Source organism: Notamacropus eugenii, chromosome 3 (genome assembly GCF_028372415.1).
Source record: "Notamacropus eugenii isolate mMacEug1 chromosome 3, mMacEug1.pri_v2, whole genome shotgun sequence".
NCBI lineage: Eukaryota > Metazoa > Chordata > Mammalia > Diprotodontia > Macropodidae > Notamacropus > Notamacropus eugenii.
Genome location: NC_092874.1, coordinates 137243620 through 137260904, shown reverse-complemented (window position 1 = coordinate 137260904; position 17285 = coordinate 137243620). Strand labels below are relative to the sequence as shown.

The 17285-nt window shown below is 39.9% G+C and overlaps 1 protein-coding gene across 2 annotated transcripts in view; it reads right to left on the bottom strand.

Moving 5' to 3' along the window:
• TFEC (transcription factor EC) overlaps positions 1 to 17061 on the bottom strand; it is an 89844-nt gene extending 72783 nt beyond the window's left edge. For both annotated transcript variants that reach the window (XM_072652979.1, XM_072652980.1), the window contains exon 1: positions 16916 to 17061. In XM_072652979.1, the coding sequence (XP_072509080.1) occupies positions 16916 to 16972 (57 nt within the window). In that variant the 5' untranslated portion in view covers positions 16973 to 17061. The remainder of the gene's footprint in view (positions 1 to 16915) is intronic.
• Between the last annotated feature and the right edge of the window lie 224 nt (positions 17062 to 17285).

Sequence of the window (17285 nt, the reverse complement as noted above, 5' to 3'; positions counted from 1 at the left end):
GTGGGACTGGGTTTGTTAGTCTAATATTTTTCAAAAGCAACAATGATCTTTTAGTTGGTATTCCATCACTGATCACTGCTATAATCTGGTTCCATTCCCTGAGGAAGTGATTCAATACAACATAATGCTTTTTTATATGTTTATTGATGATAGAAAATAAGTAATTACTTCATTTTAACCAATTTCTTTGCTCCATATCACCTCATTTGCTCCTCATAACAACTTTATGATCCTGAGATCAGAGATATTATTCATTTTTTGTATTCTAATGATATGGAAATTAATACTCCCCCCCCCAGATTTTCCTAGCAAATAAAAAAATCAAAGAGCTAGAATTCAACTCTGTTTTCTGACTTAAAGTCCAGTATTCACATTAATATCTGGCTAACATTTATTAACTGCCTACTATGGGCAGACAATGATTCTTATCATTCTTCTATGCTGCGTTTCATCAACAGACTACGTTTGTCTGTGTACCAGACAATATAACCTGGTCGTGAATCCCAGGCTATTTATGTTCCTTCAAAGCCCATATTATATTATATCACAACACCGAGAATTAGACTGTATAGAGAAGATTTTTGAAAAGTGAAATTTGGTTCTAAGGGGTGTCCAAAAAGGTCATTTCCTGGTTCTATCTCCTTTTTTTTAAAATTGTTGATAAATTTGGATGTTATGTCTGTGTGTTTATAGGAAACAGACAGGCATGCTTATCTGAGTTTTAGAATTATAGCCTTTTGAGGTTGGAAGGAACCATAGAGATCATATAGTCTAAATCCCACCTTTTACAGATTTGAGGTTGTACCATGCTTTATAATAGATTAGAGGTGAAGTGGTAATGTCCAAATTCATAGAGATAGATCACAGATTCTTAACCTAGAGACCCTGAAATTATTTGTCTTAATATTTTGATAATTTTATTTCAATTTAATTGGTTTCTTTTATAATCCTATGTATTTTATTTTATGCATTTAAAAATATTATCCTGGGAAAGTATCCATAGGTTTCACCAGTCTACCAAAGGGTTGCATGACACACAAAAAGATTAAGAATTCCTAGATACATAGTCAAGATGTAGTGATTGATCCTATAAGTAGAAAGACCCTTAAAAAACTGCTGAAGAGACTGGCTAATTCAGATCAGAACGAACAGTTTTACATCTAACTCTGCACAACTTAGTCTTTGATTCAATGGGCAAAAAGCTACCCTCATCTAGCAGGTCAGTTCATTTAAGTTACCTACGGAGTTGCTTTTTATCAACATAATTTTGTTCAACATTTCAGAATGCAGTCCAACTCAAAATCAGGCCTCTACAAGCTCATAGGAGAGACAGGATTCTTATTAGGATTCTTTTGGGGTCAAAGTTGTTAGGAGTTATTCATTGTTCAGTTGTTTCAGTCATGTGCAACTTTTTGTGATCCCATTTGGAATTTTCTTGGCAAAGACACTGGAGTGGTTTGCCATTTCCTTCTCCAGGTCATTTTACAAATGAGGAAACTGAGGCAAACAGGGTTAAATGACTTACCCAGGGTCACACAGGCGATAAATATCTGAGGTCATATTGGAACTTAGGCTGGGCATTCTTATTTACTTTACCACATAGATGATTCAAGAGTTATTAATGCTTCTTGAAAATATTCAAGCCCAAAGCCTTTTCCTTTATTCTTCGTGGTAGAAAATTCTAAGTTCTCAACCAGAAAGGATAAGAGACAGTGAAATTGCATGGGAAGAGAATAAGATCTGGAGTTAAGAAGCTGGGCTCAAACTTCAACTTTGATGCTTACTACTTGTATGACTTTGGACACGTCATTTAACCTCCTGTAGGCCTCAGTTTCATCTGTTAAATGAAGAAGCAGGATTTGATCTCTGACTATTGTGGATCTGAATCCATGATTCTACTTTTCAAAGAAAAATTAAAAATTTTGAGGAAATTAAAAGATTTTACTTAACCAAGTGTTTACTCTAGTTGAGGCTACCCCTGTGGATTACCTCCATGCCGAAATGGCATATCCTCTGTCGGGGTGAGAAAACAAGTCAGACTCCTAAATTTTTATAAAAGAATAGCAATTCTTACTTTATCACATCTTTAAGTTAAAGCAATTTTTAATCAATGGAACACAATGTTGACTTCAGGCTGTCTTCAGGCACTTGACAGAGAATTTAACAGTGAATTGACTGTGATTTGCTACTTGCCCAAAGCTTGCTTGAGAGCTTGGTTTTCTGAGACAGCTCCATGGACATGTTACCTTATTCAGTCTTGTAACGCCATTAAACTCCATCCCTACATTGAGTTAGATCATCACAAAATATCTAAGAGCCACAAAAGAGCCTTCATAAGATTTAATGGCAAATCCTCAGTTCTTATATCCCAATGATATGAGAAGTGTCTGTTAATAATTTTTCTGCATGCTTTACAAAACATATTGTGATCATATTACTTGATATCTCTTATATTAGGTTCCACACAATAAATTCCTTCTTGAATCTGGGGTCAGAAAAAAAAGGTTCTTTTCTAAACAAATTGAAAATTTCCTTTGAACAGACAAGAAAAATAACACAGTACAAAGTAATTACCTGTTTACCTCAGTTGCCCCAAAGCGTGGGTAACTTTCATAGAATGCTCACCTGAGACAGATAGGCACAGTGGGAAAACATGTTGGGAAGTTAGGAAGACCAGAGTTCCAGATACTTACTAAGCTCTAAGACCCTGCAGACATAGATAGGCAGTTGTACAAGCATGCCTGTCCTGAAAAAGCCTTTCACTTCTCTGGCTTCCCCCTTAGTCATCCCGTATTTCCTTGTTTCACAGCCAAATTCATAGAATGAGCAGTCTACACTATGGGACTCCACTCTCACTCACTGACCTCACTACGCTACTAAAACAGCCCTCTCTCCAGGGCTTCCAATGCCATCGGCTAAATCCAATGGTCTTTTTTCTTTCTATTGTGGAAGCATATTAACAATTTCCCTTTTAGTTCAACAGAAAATATTAAGAAATAAATCTCTCCAGTCTAAAGTTCTTTGCAGACTTACCAGAAGGAAGGAAACTTGATCAGTACTTAATCAAACTTCTTAGGAAACCAATGTCCCCCATTAAAATCCTTCTTGTACATAACACCTTTTTCTTAGGAAAAAGTTTGTGGACGAAAATGAAAGTTGAAACTGGGTAAAATTAATCAAGAGTGGTAACCAAATTTAGAAGTTAAAACATTTCTAGGTGAAGGGATTAGCGTTAAAACTAAAAGCAGTTTTCCCCATTTCCTGCCTGGATTAAGGCACTGATCAGAATAAACAGATCTTATTGGTTGCTTTAGGTTAGCAGGGACCAGAGGGTGGGGGAAAGCCCTTGAAAGGAGTAATCAAAATAAAATAATTGAGTGGGTTTTAGGAGAATGATTCTCCCAGGGCTTTCTGGAAAGATTAAGGGACTATTGTTCTATCAGTTAGAGTAGAAAGTTAACCCAAAACACTGTTTATCATACATTTTCCTTGTACAAGATTCCTATAAATGTCAAATTCACAAATATTTAAAGTACATCCTAGGTGCCAAGCCTTGTGTTAAGTGACTGGAATACAAAGAAAGGCAAAAGACGGCCCCCTCCTTTGAGGAGCTCACAATTTAATGGGAGAGAGGGCAAGAAAAAATATGCATAAACAATATACAGGATAAACAGCAAATAAACAACAGAGGGCATGCACTAGAATTAAGGACTGGGAAAGGCTTCGTGTAGGTGGGACTTACAGGAAGCCAGGAGGTAGAGATGAAAAGGGAAGACATTCCAGGTTTGGGCAACAGCCAGTGACATGGCCAAAGCCTTGTGCCATGCCAGAGCAAAGGAGGCCAGGGTCATTGAATTGAAGAATACATGGGGGAAGGGTGTTAAGTGTAAGAAGACTGAAAAGGTAGGACATGGACACCCCCAGTAAACTGGAACAATGCGTCTAAAGATCCAACAAGGGAGAATGATCTGACTGGTAGGAGAACCAGGAGAGAATAGTACAGAAAAGCCTAGAGATAAGAGTATCGAGAAGAGGTTGATCCACAATCTCAAAGATTGCAAAGAGGTCAAGAAGGATGAGGAATGAAAAGGAACCATTAGACTTGGTGACTGATTCATTTGACAAATATTACTTCCAAATAGTTTCTCTTATACAAAGATTTCTGAGGTTATGAGGGGATTCTACCAGATTCTCTCCAAGTAGAAAAATATCTACATTAGAAGTAATGCTAAATTAATACAAAATGAGATTTGGATTTAAGCCATGGAATAGAGTATTCATATTTGTTTTCTTCAACACTGTCCTCATTCTACTTCAACTCTCGGTTGAATTTGATACTATCACCTCTTTCTATATACTTCCTCCTCCCCTGGCTTGTGATACTGCTCTGTCCTGGTTCACCAACTCTTATCTGTCTGACCACTCCTTGTGGTCCTTTGCTAGATTATTGACTACCTTTTACCCCCACTAAATGGGATTGTCACTCAAGGCTCTATTCTAAGCCTTTTTCTCTTTTGCTCTTTACTCAATAATCTCTAAAGGATTCATTTACTATTCCTAAGCAGATGCCTCCCAGATCTAGATGTCTAGCCCTGATTCTTCTTCTATATGCTAATAGAAGATAGATAGAAATTTAACATTAGAAAGGACCACAAAGGTCATCTGTTTGCAAGCATAAACTCCCTCTTCAGGATACTCATCAGGCAGGTATACAACCTTCATCCCCAGCTGCTGGACATCTTAACTTAGATGTCCCATAGATATATCATCTTCAATGAATTGAAAATGTAATTCCCCACAAATGTCACCTCTCCCCATTATTGTTCCATGAATCACCAGACCCTCCTTCACTTAGGTTCTTAAGCTCACAGTCAACTTTGAATCCTCCCTCTTCCTTACCTCACATATACAAACTGTTGCCAAGTCTTATGGATTCTTCCTCCCCAACATCCCTTGCATGGGTTTCTCATTGCTACTCATATGACCTTTGCCATGTTCAGGCACTCATTATTTGTGGAGTACTGTAAGATCTGCTTAATTGGCCTCTGTATTTCTTCTTCCTCCCCTACACAGCTGCCAAATTTATATTCTTAAAACAGAGGTCTGACCATTTCATTGTCCTCATTAAAAATCCCTTTAACCTCTATGATGAAAAAAAACCCTCATCACCCTAACTTAAAGCCCTTCACAACCAGGCTTGCACCTCTGAGCTCTACATTATCACTCAGGCAATAAACTTTTATTAAGTACCTACTATGTGCCAGGTATTGGGCTAAGCACCAGGGATACAAAAAGAATCAAAAGACAGCCCCAGAACACATGGAGCTCACAGTCAAATGAGGGAGGTAGCAATCAAACAAATATGTACCAACAAGCTACACATAGGACAAAAAAGAGAGAATTAAGAGAGAGAATGCACTAAAATTGAGAGGGGTTTGGAAAGGCCTCCAATGATGACTCTTATGCCAGTGTGTAGACACCAGGCAAATCAGTCCTTACGAATGCCAAGAAATAGCTTTCAAGTCAAAGTATTGATATTAAATGAAACTGTCTCTTAAGTAAGAATCTACTGCCCAATACAAAGACTCATGAAGAGACTTCCTTCCCATTGCTCTATCCACTGAGTTACCTGAATGCCCTCCCTCACACTAGGGATATATTGCTATTACAGTAGCTGCAGGTGAGTTTGCTTACCTCACATCTCAGCCTTCTCCCATCAAACTATGTCCTCTTACCTCCATTCAAGCTACCGAAATGATTTTCCTAAAGTGCAGGTCAGATCATGTCTCACCCTCACCCCCTACTCAATAAACTCTTGTACATCCTTCTTGCCTCCAGGATCAAGTGTAAACTCCTCAAAGCCCATCCTAATCTAGTCCTCTCCTACCTTTCTGGTCTTCTTACACCTTACTGCCCAATACATACCTTTTGATCTAGTGACACAGGCCTCCTGGACGTTCCACAAACAAGACACTTCCTCCCTCAGCTCTAAGCATGTTCTCTGACAGTTCCCCATTCCTAGAATGCTCTCCCTGCTTAACTCCACCTACTGACCTCCTTGACTTCCTTTAGGTCCCAACTAATTGGGGCCCTGTAGGTCATCTAATCCAAATCCTCCTTTTTACAAATTAGTCAAGGGGGGCGGAGCCAAGATGGCGAAGTAGAAAGATGCACATACACATAGCTCCGAACCCACAAACCACAGAACGGCAGAGGGGACTAACCCAGAGACCACGGAATATTGGAGTGAGGGAGATTTCTGTTCCGGAGAGACCTGCAAACCTCTCACGGGGGGTCCTTCGTGCCATGGACTGGGCGCCAGGGCCGGTAGCAGAAAGCAACCATACCGCGGCAGCGACACCGTGAGAAAAAGATCCGAGAGGGCTACAGGACGGGATCTCCAGCGGCCACGCTGGTCCCCCCACCCACAGAGGGACCAGCAAACCTCTCGCAAAAGGTCCGTCGCGCTGCAGCCGCGGTGCCCAGCCCGGACTTGCGGCGGCGGCAGCCACGGTTCCGAGAGGCACAGATCTGAAAGGGCTCCGGAGGCGGGATCTTCAGCGGCAGCACGGGCCCCCCCACCAACAGGTGACTGACGGGGGTAGGTGAGAGTCTCTTTGGCGGGTTGAGAGGGGAGTGAGGTGCCCCCAAGGCTCGGGCCCCCCCCCCCCAGGAGGTGGGGGCTGAGAGGCGGCTGCGGACGGGGGCTCCCCAAGCGAGCGGGAGCCTGGATCCATTGTGGAAGGTCTGTGCATAAACCCCCTGAGGGAATTGAGCCAGAGAGGCGGCCCTGCCCCTGACCTCAGCACCTGAGCCTAATTTAACACTGAATAACAGCCCTGCCCCCGCCAAAAATCCTAAGGCGGGAAGCAGCATTTGAATCTCAGTCCCCAAACGCTGGCTGGGAGGACCAGGAGGCGAGGTGGGTGTGAGGAGAACATTCAGAGGTCAGGCCACTAGGTGGAGAAAATGCCAAGAAAAGGGAAAAGAAATAAAACTATTGAAGGGTACTTTATCAGAGAAAAAACACTTCCTCCCTTCCTTTCTGATGGGGAGGAACAAGGCTTGCCATCAGGCAAAGACACAGAAATCGAGGACTCTGTGTCCCAGCCCACCCAATGGGCTCAGGCCATGGAAGAGCTCAAGAGGAATTTTGAAAATCAAGTTAGAGAGGTGGAGGAAAGACTGGGAAGGGAAATGAGAGGGATAAGGGAGAAGCATGAAAAACAGATCAGCTCCCTGCTAAAGGAGAACCAGAAAAATCTTGACGAAATTGGCACCTTGAGAACTAGCCTAACTCAGCTTGCAAGGGAGGTGCAAGGGGCCAATGAGGAGAAGAATGCTTTCAAAAGCAGAATTAACCAAATGGAAAAGGAGATTCAAAAGCTCACTGAAGAAAATAGATCTTTCAAATCTGGAATGGTACAGATGGAAGCTTTGGACTTTTCGAGAAAGACAGATATCTCAGAACATACCACGCAGATTCGAAAAATGGAAGATAATGTGAAATATCTTATTGGAAAAACAACTGACCTGGAAAATAGAATCAGGAGAGACAATGTAAAATTTCTGGGACTACCTGAAAACCATGATCAAAAGAAGAGCCTAGACATCATCCTCCATGAAATTATCAAGGAAAACTGCCCTGAGATTCTAGAACCAGAAGGCAAAATAAATATTCAAGGAATCCGCAGAACACCGCATGAGAGAGATCCAAAAAGAGAAACTCCTAGGAGCATTGTGGCCAAATTCCAGAATTCCCAGGTGAAAGAGAAAATATTGCAAGCAGCTAGAAAGAAACAATTCAAGTATTGTGGAAATACAATCAGGATAGTACAAGACCTGGCACCTTCTACACTGAGGGATAGAAGGGAATGGAATAGGATATTCCAGAAGTCAAAGGAACTAGGACTGAAGCCAAGAATCACCTACCCAGCAAAACTGACTATAATACTTCAGGAGAAAAAATGGTCTTTCAATGAAATAGAAGACTTTCAAATTTTCCTGATGAAAAGACCAGAGCTGGAAAGAAAATTTGACTTTCTAACACAAGAATGAAGAGAACCATGAAAAGGCGAACAGCAAAGAGAAATCATAAGGGACTTACTAAAGTTGAACTGTTTACATTCCTACATGGAAAGACAATATTTATAACTCTTGAAACATTTTAGTATCTGGGCACTGGGTGGGAGTACACACACACACACATGCACACACGCACACATACATAGAGACAGAGTGCACAGAGTGAATTGAAGAGGATGGGATCATATACTAAAAAAAAACAAAACAAAAAAAAACGAAATCAAGCAGTGAGAGAGAAATATTGGGAGGAGAAAGGGAGAAGTTATATGGGGCAAATTATCTCTCATGAAAGAGGCAAGCAAAAGACTTATTAGTGGTGGGATAAAGAGGGGAGGCAAGAGAAAAACACGAGGTCTACTCTCATCACATTCCACTAAAGGAAAGAATATAATGCACACTCATTTTGATAGGAAAACCTATCTCATAATACAGGAGAGTGGGGGACAGGGGCACAAGCAGGATGGGGGTGAGGATAGAGGGGAGGGCATGGGGAGGAGAATGCAATCCGAGGTCGACACTCATGGGGAGGGAAAGGACCATAAGAAAATAGAAGTAATGGGGGACAGGATAGGATGGAGGGAAATATAGTTAGTCCTATACAACACAACTAGTATGGAAATCATTTGCAAAACTAAACAGATTTGGCCTATATTGAATTGCTTCTCTTCCAAGGGGAAGGGGTGGAGAGGGAGGGAGCTAAAGAAGTTGGAACTCAAAGTGTTAGGATCAACTGTAATGTTCTTACCACTGGGTAACAAGAAATACAGGTTAAGGGGTCAAGAAAGCTATCTGGCCCTACAGGACAAAAGAGAAGACGGAGACAAGGGCAGGGAGGGAGGATAGAGGAGAGAGCAGATAGGTCACAGGGGCAATTAGAAAGCTTGGGTCTGGGGGGGGGGGAGGGGAAAAAAGGGGAGAAAATTTGTAACCCAAAATTGTGTGAAAATAAATGTTAAAAGTTAAATAAAAAATAAATAAATAAATAAATAAATTAGTCAAGTAAGACCCAGGTTATATAATCTTCCCCAAGATTAGATAACAAGTAGGATGCCTGCAGAATAAAACCTTCCTTTGTTGCTGCTGTTGAGTCATTTTTCAGTCGTGTCCAACTTTTCCTGACCCCATTTGGGGTTTTCTTGGCAAAGATACTGAGAGTGGTTTCCCATGACCTTCTCCAGCTCATTTTACAGATGAGGAAACTGAGGCAAACAAGGTTAAGTGACTTGCCCAGGGTCACATAGTTAGTTGTGTCTGATTTGAACTCAGGAAGATGAGTCTTCCTGACTCCAGGCCCAGCGCTCTGTCCACTGAGCCAACCAGCTGCCCCAAACCTGCCTTGCTCACCTAGAAACAAAGTTATTAGAGGGAAAGATGAGGAGGCTGTTGGTGGTAGAGAAGACTTTAAACAACACAGTACTTTATAAGTGTGTTCTTGTTGTTGCAACTGTTAAATAAACTTGACCAAAAACAAAGATGGAACTTCTTAGTTTAGGACCATAGAATTTGGTGCTAGAAGGGACCTTTAAAACATATCTCATAAAATCACCTCTATCTTACTGGGGACTTGATGAGAGCCTTTGGCCTTCTGAAACATTTAGCACACTGTATCAGAGTCTCTTCCATTTTTTTGCTCATGGTCTTCTTTGGCAATCTGATCCCTTCTTAGAACAATGCTTTTAAGTATATAAATTTTAAAAGGAAGCCCATTATAATGAAACGCAATTATCAAAATGTTTTCCCATCCATCTACATGGATCCCAGGTTAAGAAACTCTACTCCAGATAGCAATCACCATCAGTAAAATACAAGTAGAATTCCCTGGCCTGGTAAAAATGATCTTTCATTCAGTCTTATTTCTTTTTCTCATTTTCAAAAGAAGATCTACTGTTTTGTTTTGTGGGATTTTTTCCCCTTTTGATTTTCTTCATTTCACTCGTATCTTAAACCACTTTCCTATCAAGTCTTTGCTAACATAAACTAAGTGAACAGTGGATTGGCCTACTTGCTCTCCTCCATTGTGTTGTTGTCCAGTAGTGTTTAACTCTTAGTCTTAGTGACCCATTTGAGGTTTTTCTTGGCAAATACAATGCAGTGATTTGCCATTTCCTTCTTCAGCTTATTTTGTAGCTGAGGAAACTGAGGCAAACAGTCTTAAGTGGTTTGCCCAGGATCACACAGCTAGCAAGTGTCTGAGGCCTAATTTGAACTCAGGTCCTCCTGACTCCAGGGCAGGCGCTCCCTCTTCACCATGCCACCTAGCTGCCCTACAAGCTCTTTGACAACAGGGATGGCTTTTTTTTTTTTTAATTTATATGCCCATAGACTTAAATGGTACCTTGAATACAGTAAGTACTTAATATATTCCTGCCAAATGAAATGACTGGAAGCTTTAGGGCATATCATATTAGGTGTGGCTATAAATAAGTGAGGTACATTTCTGACTGTGACTTACATGGACTCAGACTTTTCCATTTGCCAAGTTAACTCGAGGCATCTAAGTTTAAAATAAGGCTGGAATTCTGAAAACAGAACAGGAGCAGGTCACCTATAGTCAAATGATCAATCAGAAAAACCTATATTAAGCCCTTACCATCTGCCAGGCGCTAGGGAAGGAACTGGAAATTCGAAGGTAACAACCAATCCCTGCCTTCAGGGAGCTCCCTTTCTAAAGAAGGAGATAAACATACATACAAAAAGTTTTCAGAGTAAATCAAACGTTATCTCAGAGCAGAAGGCACTAGCAGCTCGAAGGGCCTCTAGCAGAAGAAAGGTTTAAACTGAGACCTGAAGGAAGCCATCCATAGAAACTAGGAGACAGAGGTTTAGATGACGAGTATTGAGACTGAGAATTCTGCTGTGTTATGTTTAAAAAACATCAAGTAAGCCAGTCTAGCTCGATCCTAGATTGTATGAGAGTAGCAAAGTGTAACAAAGATAGAAAGGATCCACTGTATAAATATGAACCTGTATTTTTTTTTATTTCACATTTTCAAAGCAGGTAGGTGGCACAGTAGAAGGATCTCTAGGATGGAATTAGGAAGACCTGAGATCAAATCTGACCTCAGACTTGTCCTAGCTGTGTGACACTGGGCAAGTCACTTAACCTGTTTGCCTCTGTTTCCTCATCTGTGAAATGGAATTATAATTACATCTATCTCATAGGGTCAATCATTGTGAAGATCATGTTGTATAGATAGAAAAACATTTTGATAACTTCAATATAATTGACTTCCTTTTTAAACTCATATGTAAATGAGATAACATTTTAAAGTGATTCACACAAAGCCTGACACATAGTAAGATCTAAATAAATGCTTATCCCTTTCCTTCTATGCCAGAGGATTTTATATTTGTTCCTGGAGATAAAAGGGAACCAGTGAAGAAGGGACATATGCAGACCTGCCAAAATTACTTAGGCAGCTAAATGGAGGCTGGATTAATATTGGGTAGAGACAAGGCAGGGAGAAGATCACTGTCTTAGAAGGCTATTGTAATAATCCAGTTTAGGGGGTAGGAGGGTCTACATTAGGGGCATGGCTGTGTGAGTGAAGAGATGTGTGTAAGAAATGTTATGAAACTGTAAATGACAAGATTTGGGAAGTCATTGGTTAATGTGGGGGGAGGCGTTGGGGAGGGAGAATGACATGGAGGTTAAGCACTAGGAAGGAAGAGTGAGTGGGAAGATGGTGGTGCCCTTGAGAGTAATAGAGAAGTTAGAAAGATGGGAAGGTTTAAGGGGAAAGATTAATGTGTTTCGTTTTAAATATGCTGAGCTTCAAATGCCTCTGGCTGGTTCCCTACCCCTGACCTTATAGGAATCCAGTTTGAGATGTCAAAAAAATGATTGTTGATGCAGAATTGGGACTGCTGAGAAAGGCTGAATGTGTAGATCCAGGAATCATCTGCTGAGATAAGATAATTGAGCCCACTGGAAGCTGATGGGATCCCCAAGTGACATTGTCAAGAAGGAAAAGAAGGGGTCGAAGATTGAGCTTTGGTGTACACACACTGTTAGTGGACTTGACACGGATGAGAAGAACATGTGAAAGTTCAAAAGGCCCATAAAGGAAAGCAAAAGTAGACATTTCTGCCCGAGTTATCCAAATACTTGCCTTTCTCTGCTCTACTTTTAGAGATCTGTCCTAATGAAGATAGATGACTAAGAACCTTAGTCCTTTCTCAGAGATGAAGATACTGAAGACAGTCAGTTTCACTGGCCCCACAGCTATAGTCAGCCCTTTGTAGAACTGTCCAGAAATGGTTATTTCAGAAAGCTGTATTAGAAGTATCTTGGGATGCCCCGAGCATCATATCCCAAAGATGCTGGAAAAGGGGGCAGCGGTATGCTTGGGGTTTGACCAACAAATCCAATAGGCTTCCTGTGGGTATCACAGTAATTCATAGAAAGGGGGAAAAACAAATTTTTTCAGACATCTTGGGGAGACAGACTTTATCACTTCTCCCAGACTGTTCCCTTCCCCCACTAGAAACTATTTCAACTCTTAATATCATCAAGGAAACTCAGACTTATTCATAGTCACATGGCAAGGCTGTGGTTCTCCTGGGACTCAAAATGCTGAATTTCTGACTTCCCATTTCATGTTTTGGTCACAAAGATTCGAAGAAATCCACCACACCAAAATACCTTACAATTTGACCTCTGCTCAGAACATAGAATCTTAATTACTCCATGTCCATTGTAGACATCTCTCTCTCCCCTGGCGCATACCATTTGTCCCTAACAGAAGAGGAAATTTATCTTCCTGCCAATGCTTATGGCCATCACTGCCATTTATGCCACAGCTTTGTCCATTTCCCATGAGCTAGGTCAGAGGTTGTCAACCCAAGACGTTACACCCCTAAAGTTCATGTTGGGCAGCTGGATGGCTCAGTGGATAGAGTGCTGGACAGAAAGTCAGGAAGACCTGAATTAAATTCTACCTCAATGATCTGAGCAAGTCATTTAAATTTTCCTGAGCAACATTTTACTCCTCTGTAAAATAGGAGTAAAAAAGAGAATTTAATCCCACAGGATTGTCATAAAGGGTTTTGCAATCCTTAAAACTTTAGATAAATGCAACTATTATTATTACTGTGATAGCAGGGGTGGGGAACCTGTGGTCCTTGTGGTCCTCTAGGTCCTCGAGTGCGAGTGCCAGTATGGCCCTTTGACCGAATCCAAACTTCAGTGAAGTCAGACCTGGAGGACTCTCCAACCCTGTAGGGTCTGTGCAAAAAAAACCACACTGATCAAGGCCCTGTTCTCTAGAAGGTTATAGTATAGGTAGGGTACATAATAAAGACTTTAAAATATGTGGTTTTTCATGATTGCTTGCCTAAGATGAATAAAATTCAGGGACAGGAAGAGGAAGGTAAAGACTTCATGGGAGAATATCAGAGAAAGAAACACACAAGCATTGGACCTCTTGGTCTCTCTTTCTCCTTACCTTCCCAAACCCCACTCAGGTGGAAGAAGTAGCTATAGCCTGGAAGTAAGGAAAGGAAAGAGAAGAAAAGGAAACCCAGGGAAATCTACTCCAACATCTCATTGTCAATCTAAATTTCAACTAACTGGGCAAAAATCCTTATCAACAGTAATACCAGCATTTATACAGGGCTTTAAGGTTTGCAAATCACTTTACAAAGGATCTCATTTTATTCTCATAACCCTTGATGGTAGGTTATCCCCATTTTATAGATGAAGAAACTGAAACAGAGGTTAAGTGACTTGCGTTAGGTCATATAGCTAATAAAATGTCCTAGGCTGGGTTTGAATTCTGCTGTTCCTGATTCCAGGTCCAGCACTCTTTTGCTTTAATTATACTAATGCCTATTATCACCTCTTATTGCTTTCTAACCTTAACTGCTGTCCTTGGTTTAATTTAATTTTTTCCCCTTTTCTTTCAAAGTAAGGAAACATGAGAAAGATAGCAATTAATGAAATTTTAGGACCGCTAAATTAAGTTCCCTGCTGTTTTCTTATAACAATTAATTTTTTTCTGAAAAAAAGCATTGCATTAGGTTACACCTCATCCATTCTTAAAATTTTACAACTGAGGAGATTCCACAACTTACCTTAAGTTATTTCAATATTTCAACAATGCAGTCATCTGAAAACTCCCCTAATGATTAACAAAAGTTCTTTCATACATTTTTGTCTTAGAACTTTCTCCTACCATGGTTCTGACAAAAAGAGACCAACAGTTTCTTCCCTCACCTTATGATGACTTTACCCAACGCCTCTTAAGGAGAGAGGAAACCCATGCTCTCTTCCAAAGACAACTCCAGCTTCCAACTTTCACTGGTCATAAATTCTCACAGAGAGTATTGATGCTATTTGGATATCTTCACAGAGATTAAATTCCTTGACTTTCCATTGGTTCGTGTTTTCTAGCATCAGGATTTTTTTTTTTTACACTTTTGGAGGTTGCAATAATGTCTTTTTTGTCTCTTTCCCTTTCCTAAAATGAATTAGAGTACTGCTGTTTCATACTCTCTTCATGGGCCCAAATTTTCTCTACTTTTGATTATTCTTATTACTTTACTGAACACCGCCCTATCATTCTGCAGCTGTCCTGCAGTTAGAGAAGCACCGAAATCTAATTGCTTTGTACATAACTCACGATAGTCCCTTAAAGGAGTCCCACATTTCAAAGGACCTTTCCTATTTGTTTTATTTTTTGCAATCATATTGCCTCCATTGGCTTCATAGGTCCATTATTATTCCACTAGTAAATTCAGCTTTTCACTGGGGAATGTTTTTGTTTCCCCTTTGGAAATTTGTTATCTGGCAGACCCATCTGATTTAGACTAGTTTTATATCAGGCCCAGAAAGTATGGAGTTTCATTTTTTTTTTTATTGATTGTTGTATTTTCATTTCTAACTTTGCATTTGTTTCCCCCCCAAAAAAAATTCATGACAAATTTAACCATCAATCCAACACAAAGTGTTTTATCATGTGGTACAATGGAAAGAGCATTGCTTTGGAGTTAGAGGATATGAGTTCAAATCCCAGTCTTTGAGTTTACTGCCTGTGTGACCTAGGGTAATTCAACCTCCTTTAACATCAGTTTCCTCATCTGTAAAATCAAAGGGTTGGATTACATGGACTCTGAAGATTCCTTCAGCTCTAGACGAATAATTATTCTTTGAGATTATCAGATGAGATATTTTCCTTCTCCTCCTAATCCCCCTTTCTTAATTGAAAGCATTTGTGCCTAATTAGTTCTCTCTCATACCAAGCAACAACAATCCTTTCCTTTAAATATTTTCTTTTTGCTAACAATATTTACCACATTCAAGTATGTTTTTAACTCCCTCAGCTATTGAGAAAGACACGCAGCAAACTGTTATGCCAAAGAAAAAAATAGTCAAGACTACTTTCAAGAACATTATTCAGCATGTTTCATTTCTTTTAACTACCAACTCCAAGTTTCAGTTCAACAAAAGTGACCGGTTTCTAGAATTATATGATTTCCTACCCATGAAACTAAGAATTTGACAGTCAAACACAGACTATAAGCCAGACTTTACAGACAGCCCCAACCAGTAGAGTGCTTGACCTGGAATTAGGAAGACCTGCCTTTAAAGCTACCTGAGACAATAATGGGCCTTGGTCAAGTCACTTAACCAGTTTCCACATCTGTAAATGGAGCATAACAACCGAATGTAACATTTGGTGGGTGTGGGGCTGAAATGACCAAGTATTTAAGCACTTTGCAAGGTTAAAGAACTAGCTATACCAATCAGTTACTACCAGGAAATACTGATTTTAAATACATGAAGATCTTTTACTGTAAAAAGTGAATTGGCAAATCGGGAATCTTTTAAAAGTAACTCCCTAAAAAAGGATAAAAAAGGTCCTATTCTTTAAAAAGCGTTCTGAAGGAGTTATTTTTAATGTATTAACCCAGACTCATAATCCAAGTTCAAAGGGATTCTAAATTTTCCAGATAAAAACCTCAGTCTTCTGTTTTCATCTGCCTCTGTTGACTCTGGAGAGAAAACTCCTGAAGTTTCTTAAAAAGTTAGACATTCAGTGAAGTCCATAGTAAATAAATGACTAAGTCACCCAGGAGAAATTAACCATTACACCTCAGGTTTGGATTGGGTCTCTTGTTTAAGCCTTAAAATTGTTATTTCAAATCAGAAATTCCAGGGAAATAGTAATATTTGAAATAGATATGATGGCCTCGGCTTCATATGACAACGAAATTTCAAAACATACTGTATTATTTTTTTAAAATTCCTTGTACTTCTAGCAAAAGTTGTTTCCTAACTATAATATATTAATTAAAAACTTCTCCAATTATAACAATAATCTTACTCTCTAGATTAAAAGCACATTGCTTCTGTACAGCAGTCTGTTGCTATACGTCCCAAAGGTTTTTTTTAATATATCCAAGTGTTAAATACTTTACAAATTCATTAAAATAAATTTCAGAATGATACATAGAATCATCAGTTACCATCTATAAATTGTACTGCCACAAATGAAATGCCAAAGAATTTTCCCCTCAGAAACCAAAGACCTGTAAATGTCAGAATGGAAAAAAAAAATTGCTGCAGTAACCAAACATCTTAAATATCTAGAGATCATCACATTCATGATTATGCCAAGAAACCCAAAGCTACTTACAGGATCAATTTGAAAGAATTATAGGAAATCACAGCTTGACCATTAATATCCAGTTGCCTACTTGACATTCAAGGTGATCCCTGAATTTCAAGCAAGCCACATAGTACAACAACAGAAAACAGGTATTGATCAGAATGGTCATCAGTTTATTTTAAAGTACAGAAAATTAACCGGCCAGTTCAGGTACCTACCGGCACTGATTGGATTTCTATCACTGTTATCACTTCAACTAAGCAGCATCCACTCATAATCCCTGCCACCAGAACGTAAGCAGCAGCATGCAAAAGGGACGGGAGAAAGAAACAACCCACAGCTCAAAACTGGACCATGAATAATGTATGGCATGGTCTTGTTTGAATCCACTTAGTTCAGAAGTCAGAAAAGAGAAGTAGCTCATTAGGGCATTTCCTGAACCCTGGCTGGAATTTCAGTTAAGGGAGAAGAAATGACAAAGCACTTTTAAGGAGGAGGGGGACTTCCTATCTTTGTCTTAAGCGTGTTGGGGAGTGGAGGAACAGTGGCCCAATGAACCCACCTAGATAATGGCGGTGAGGCCCCAGA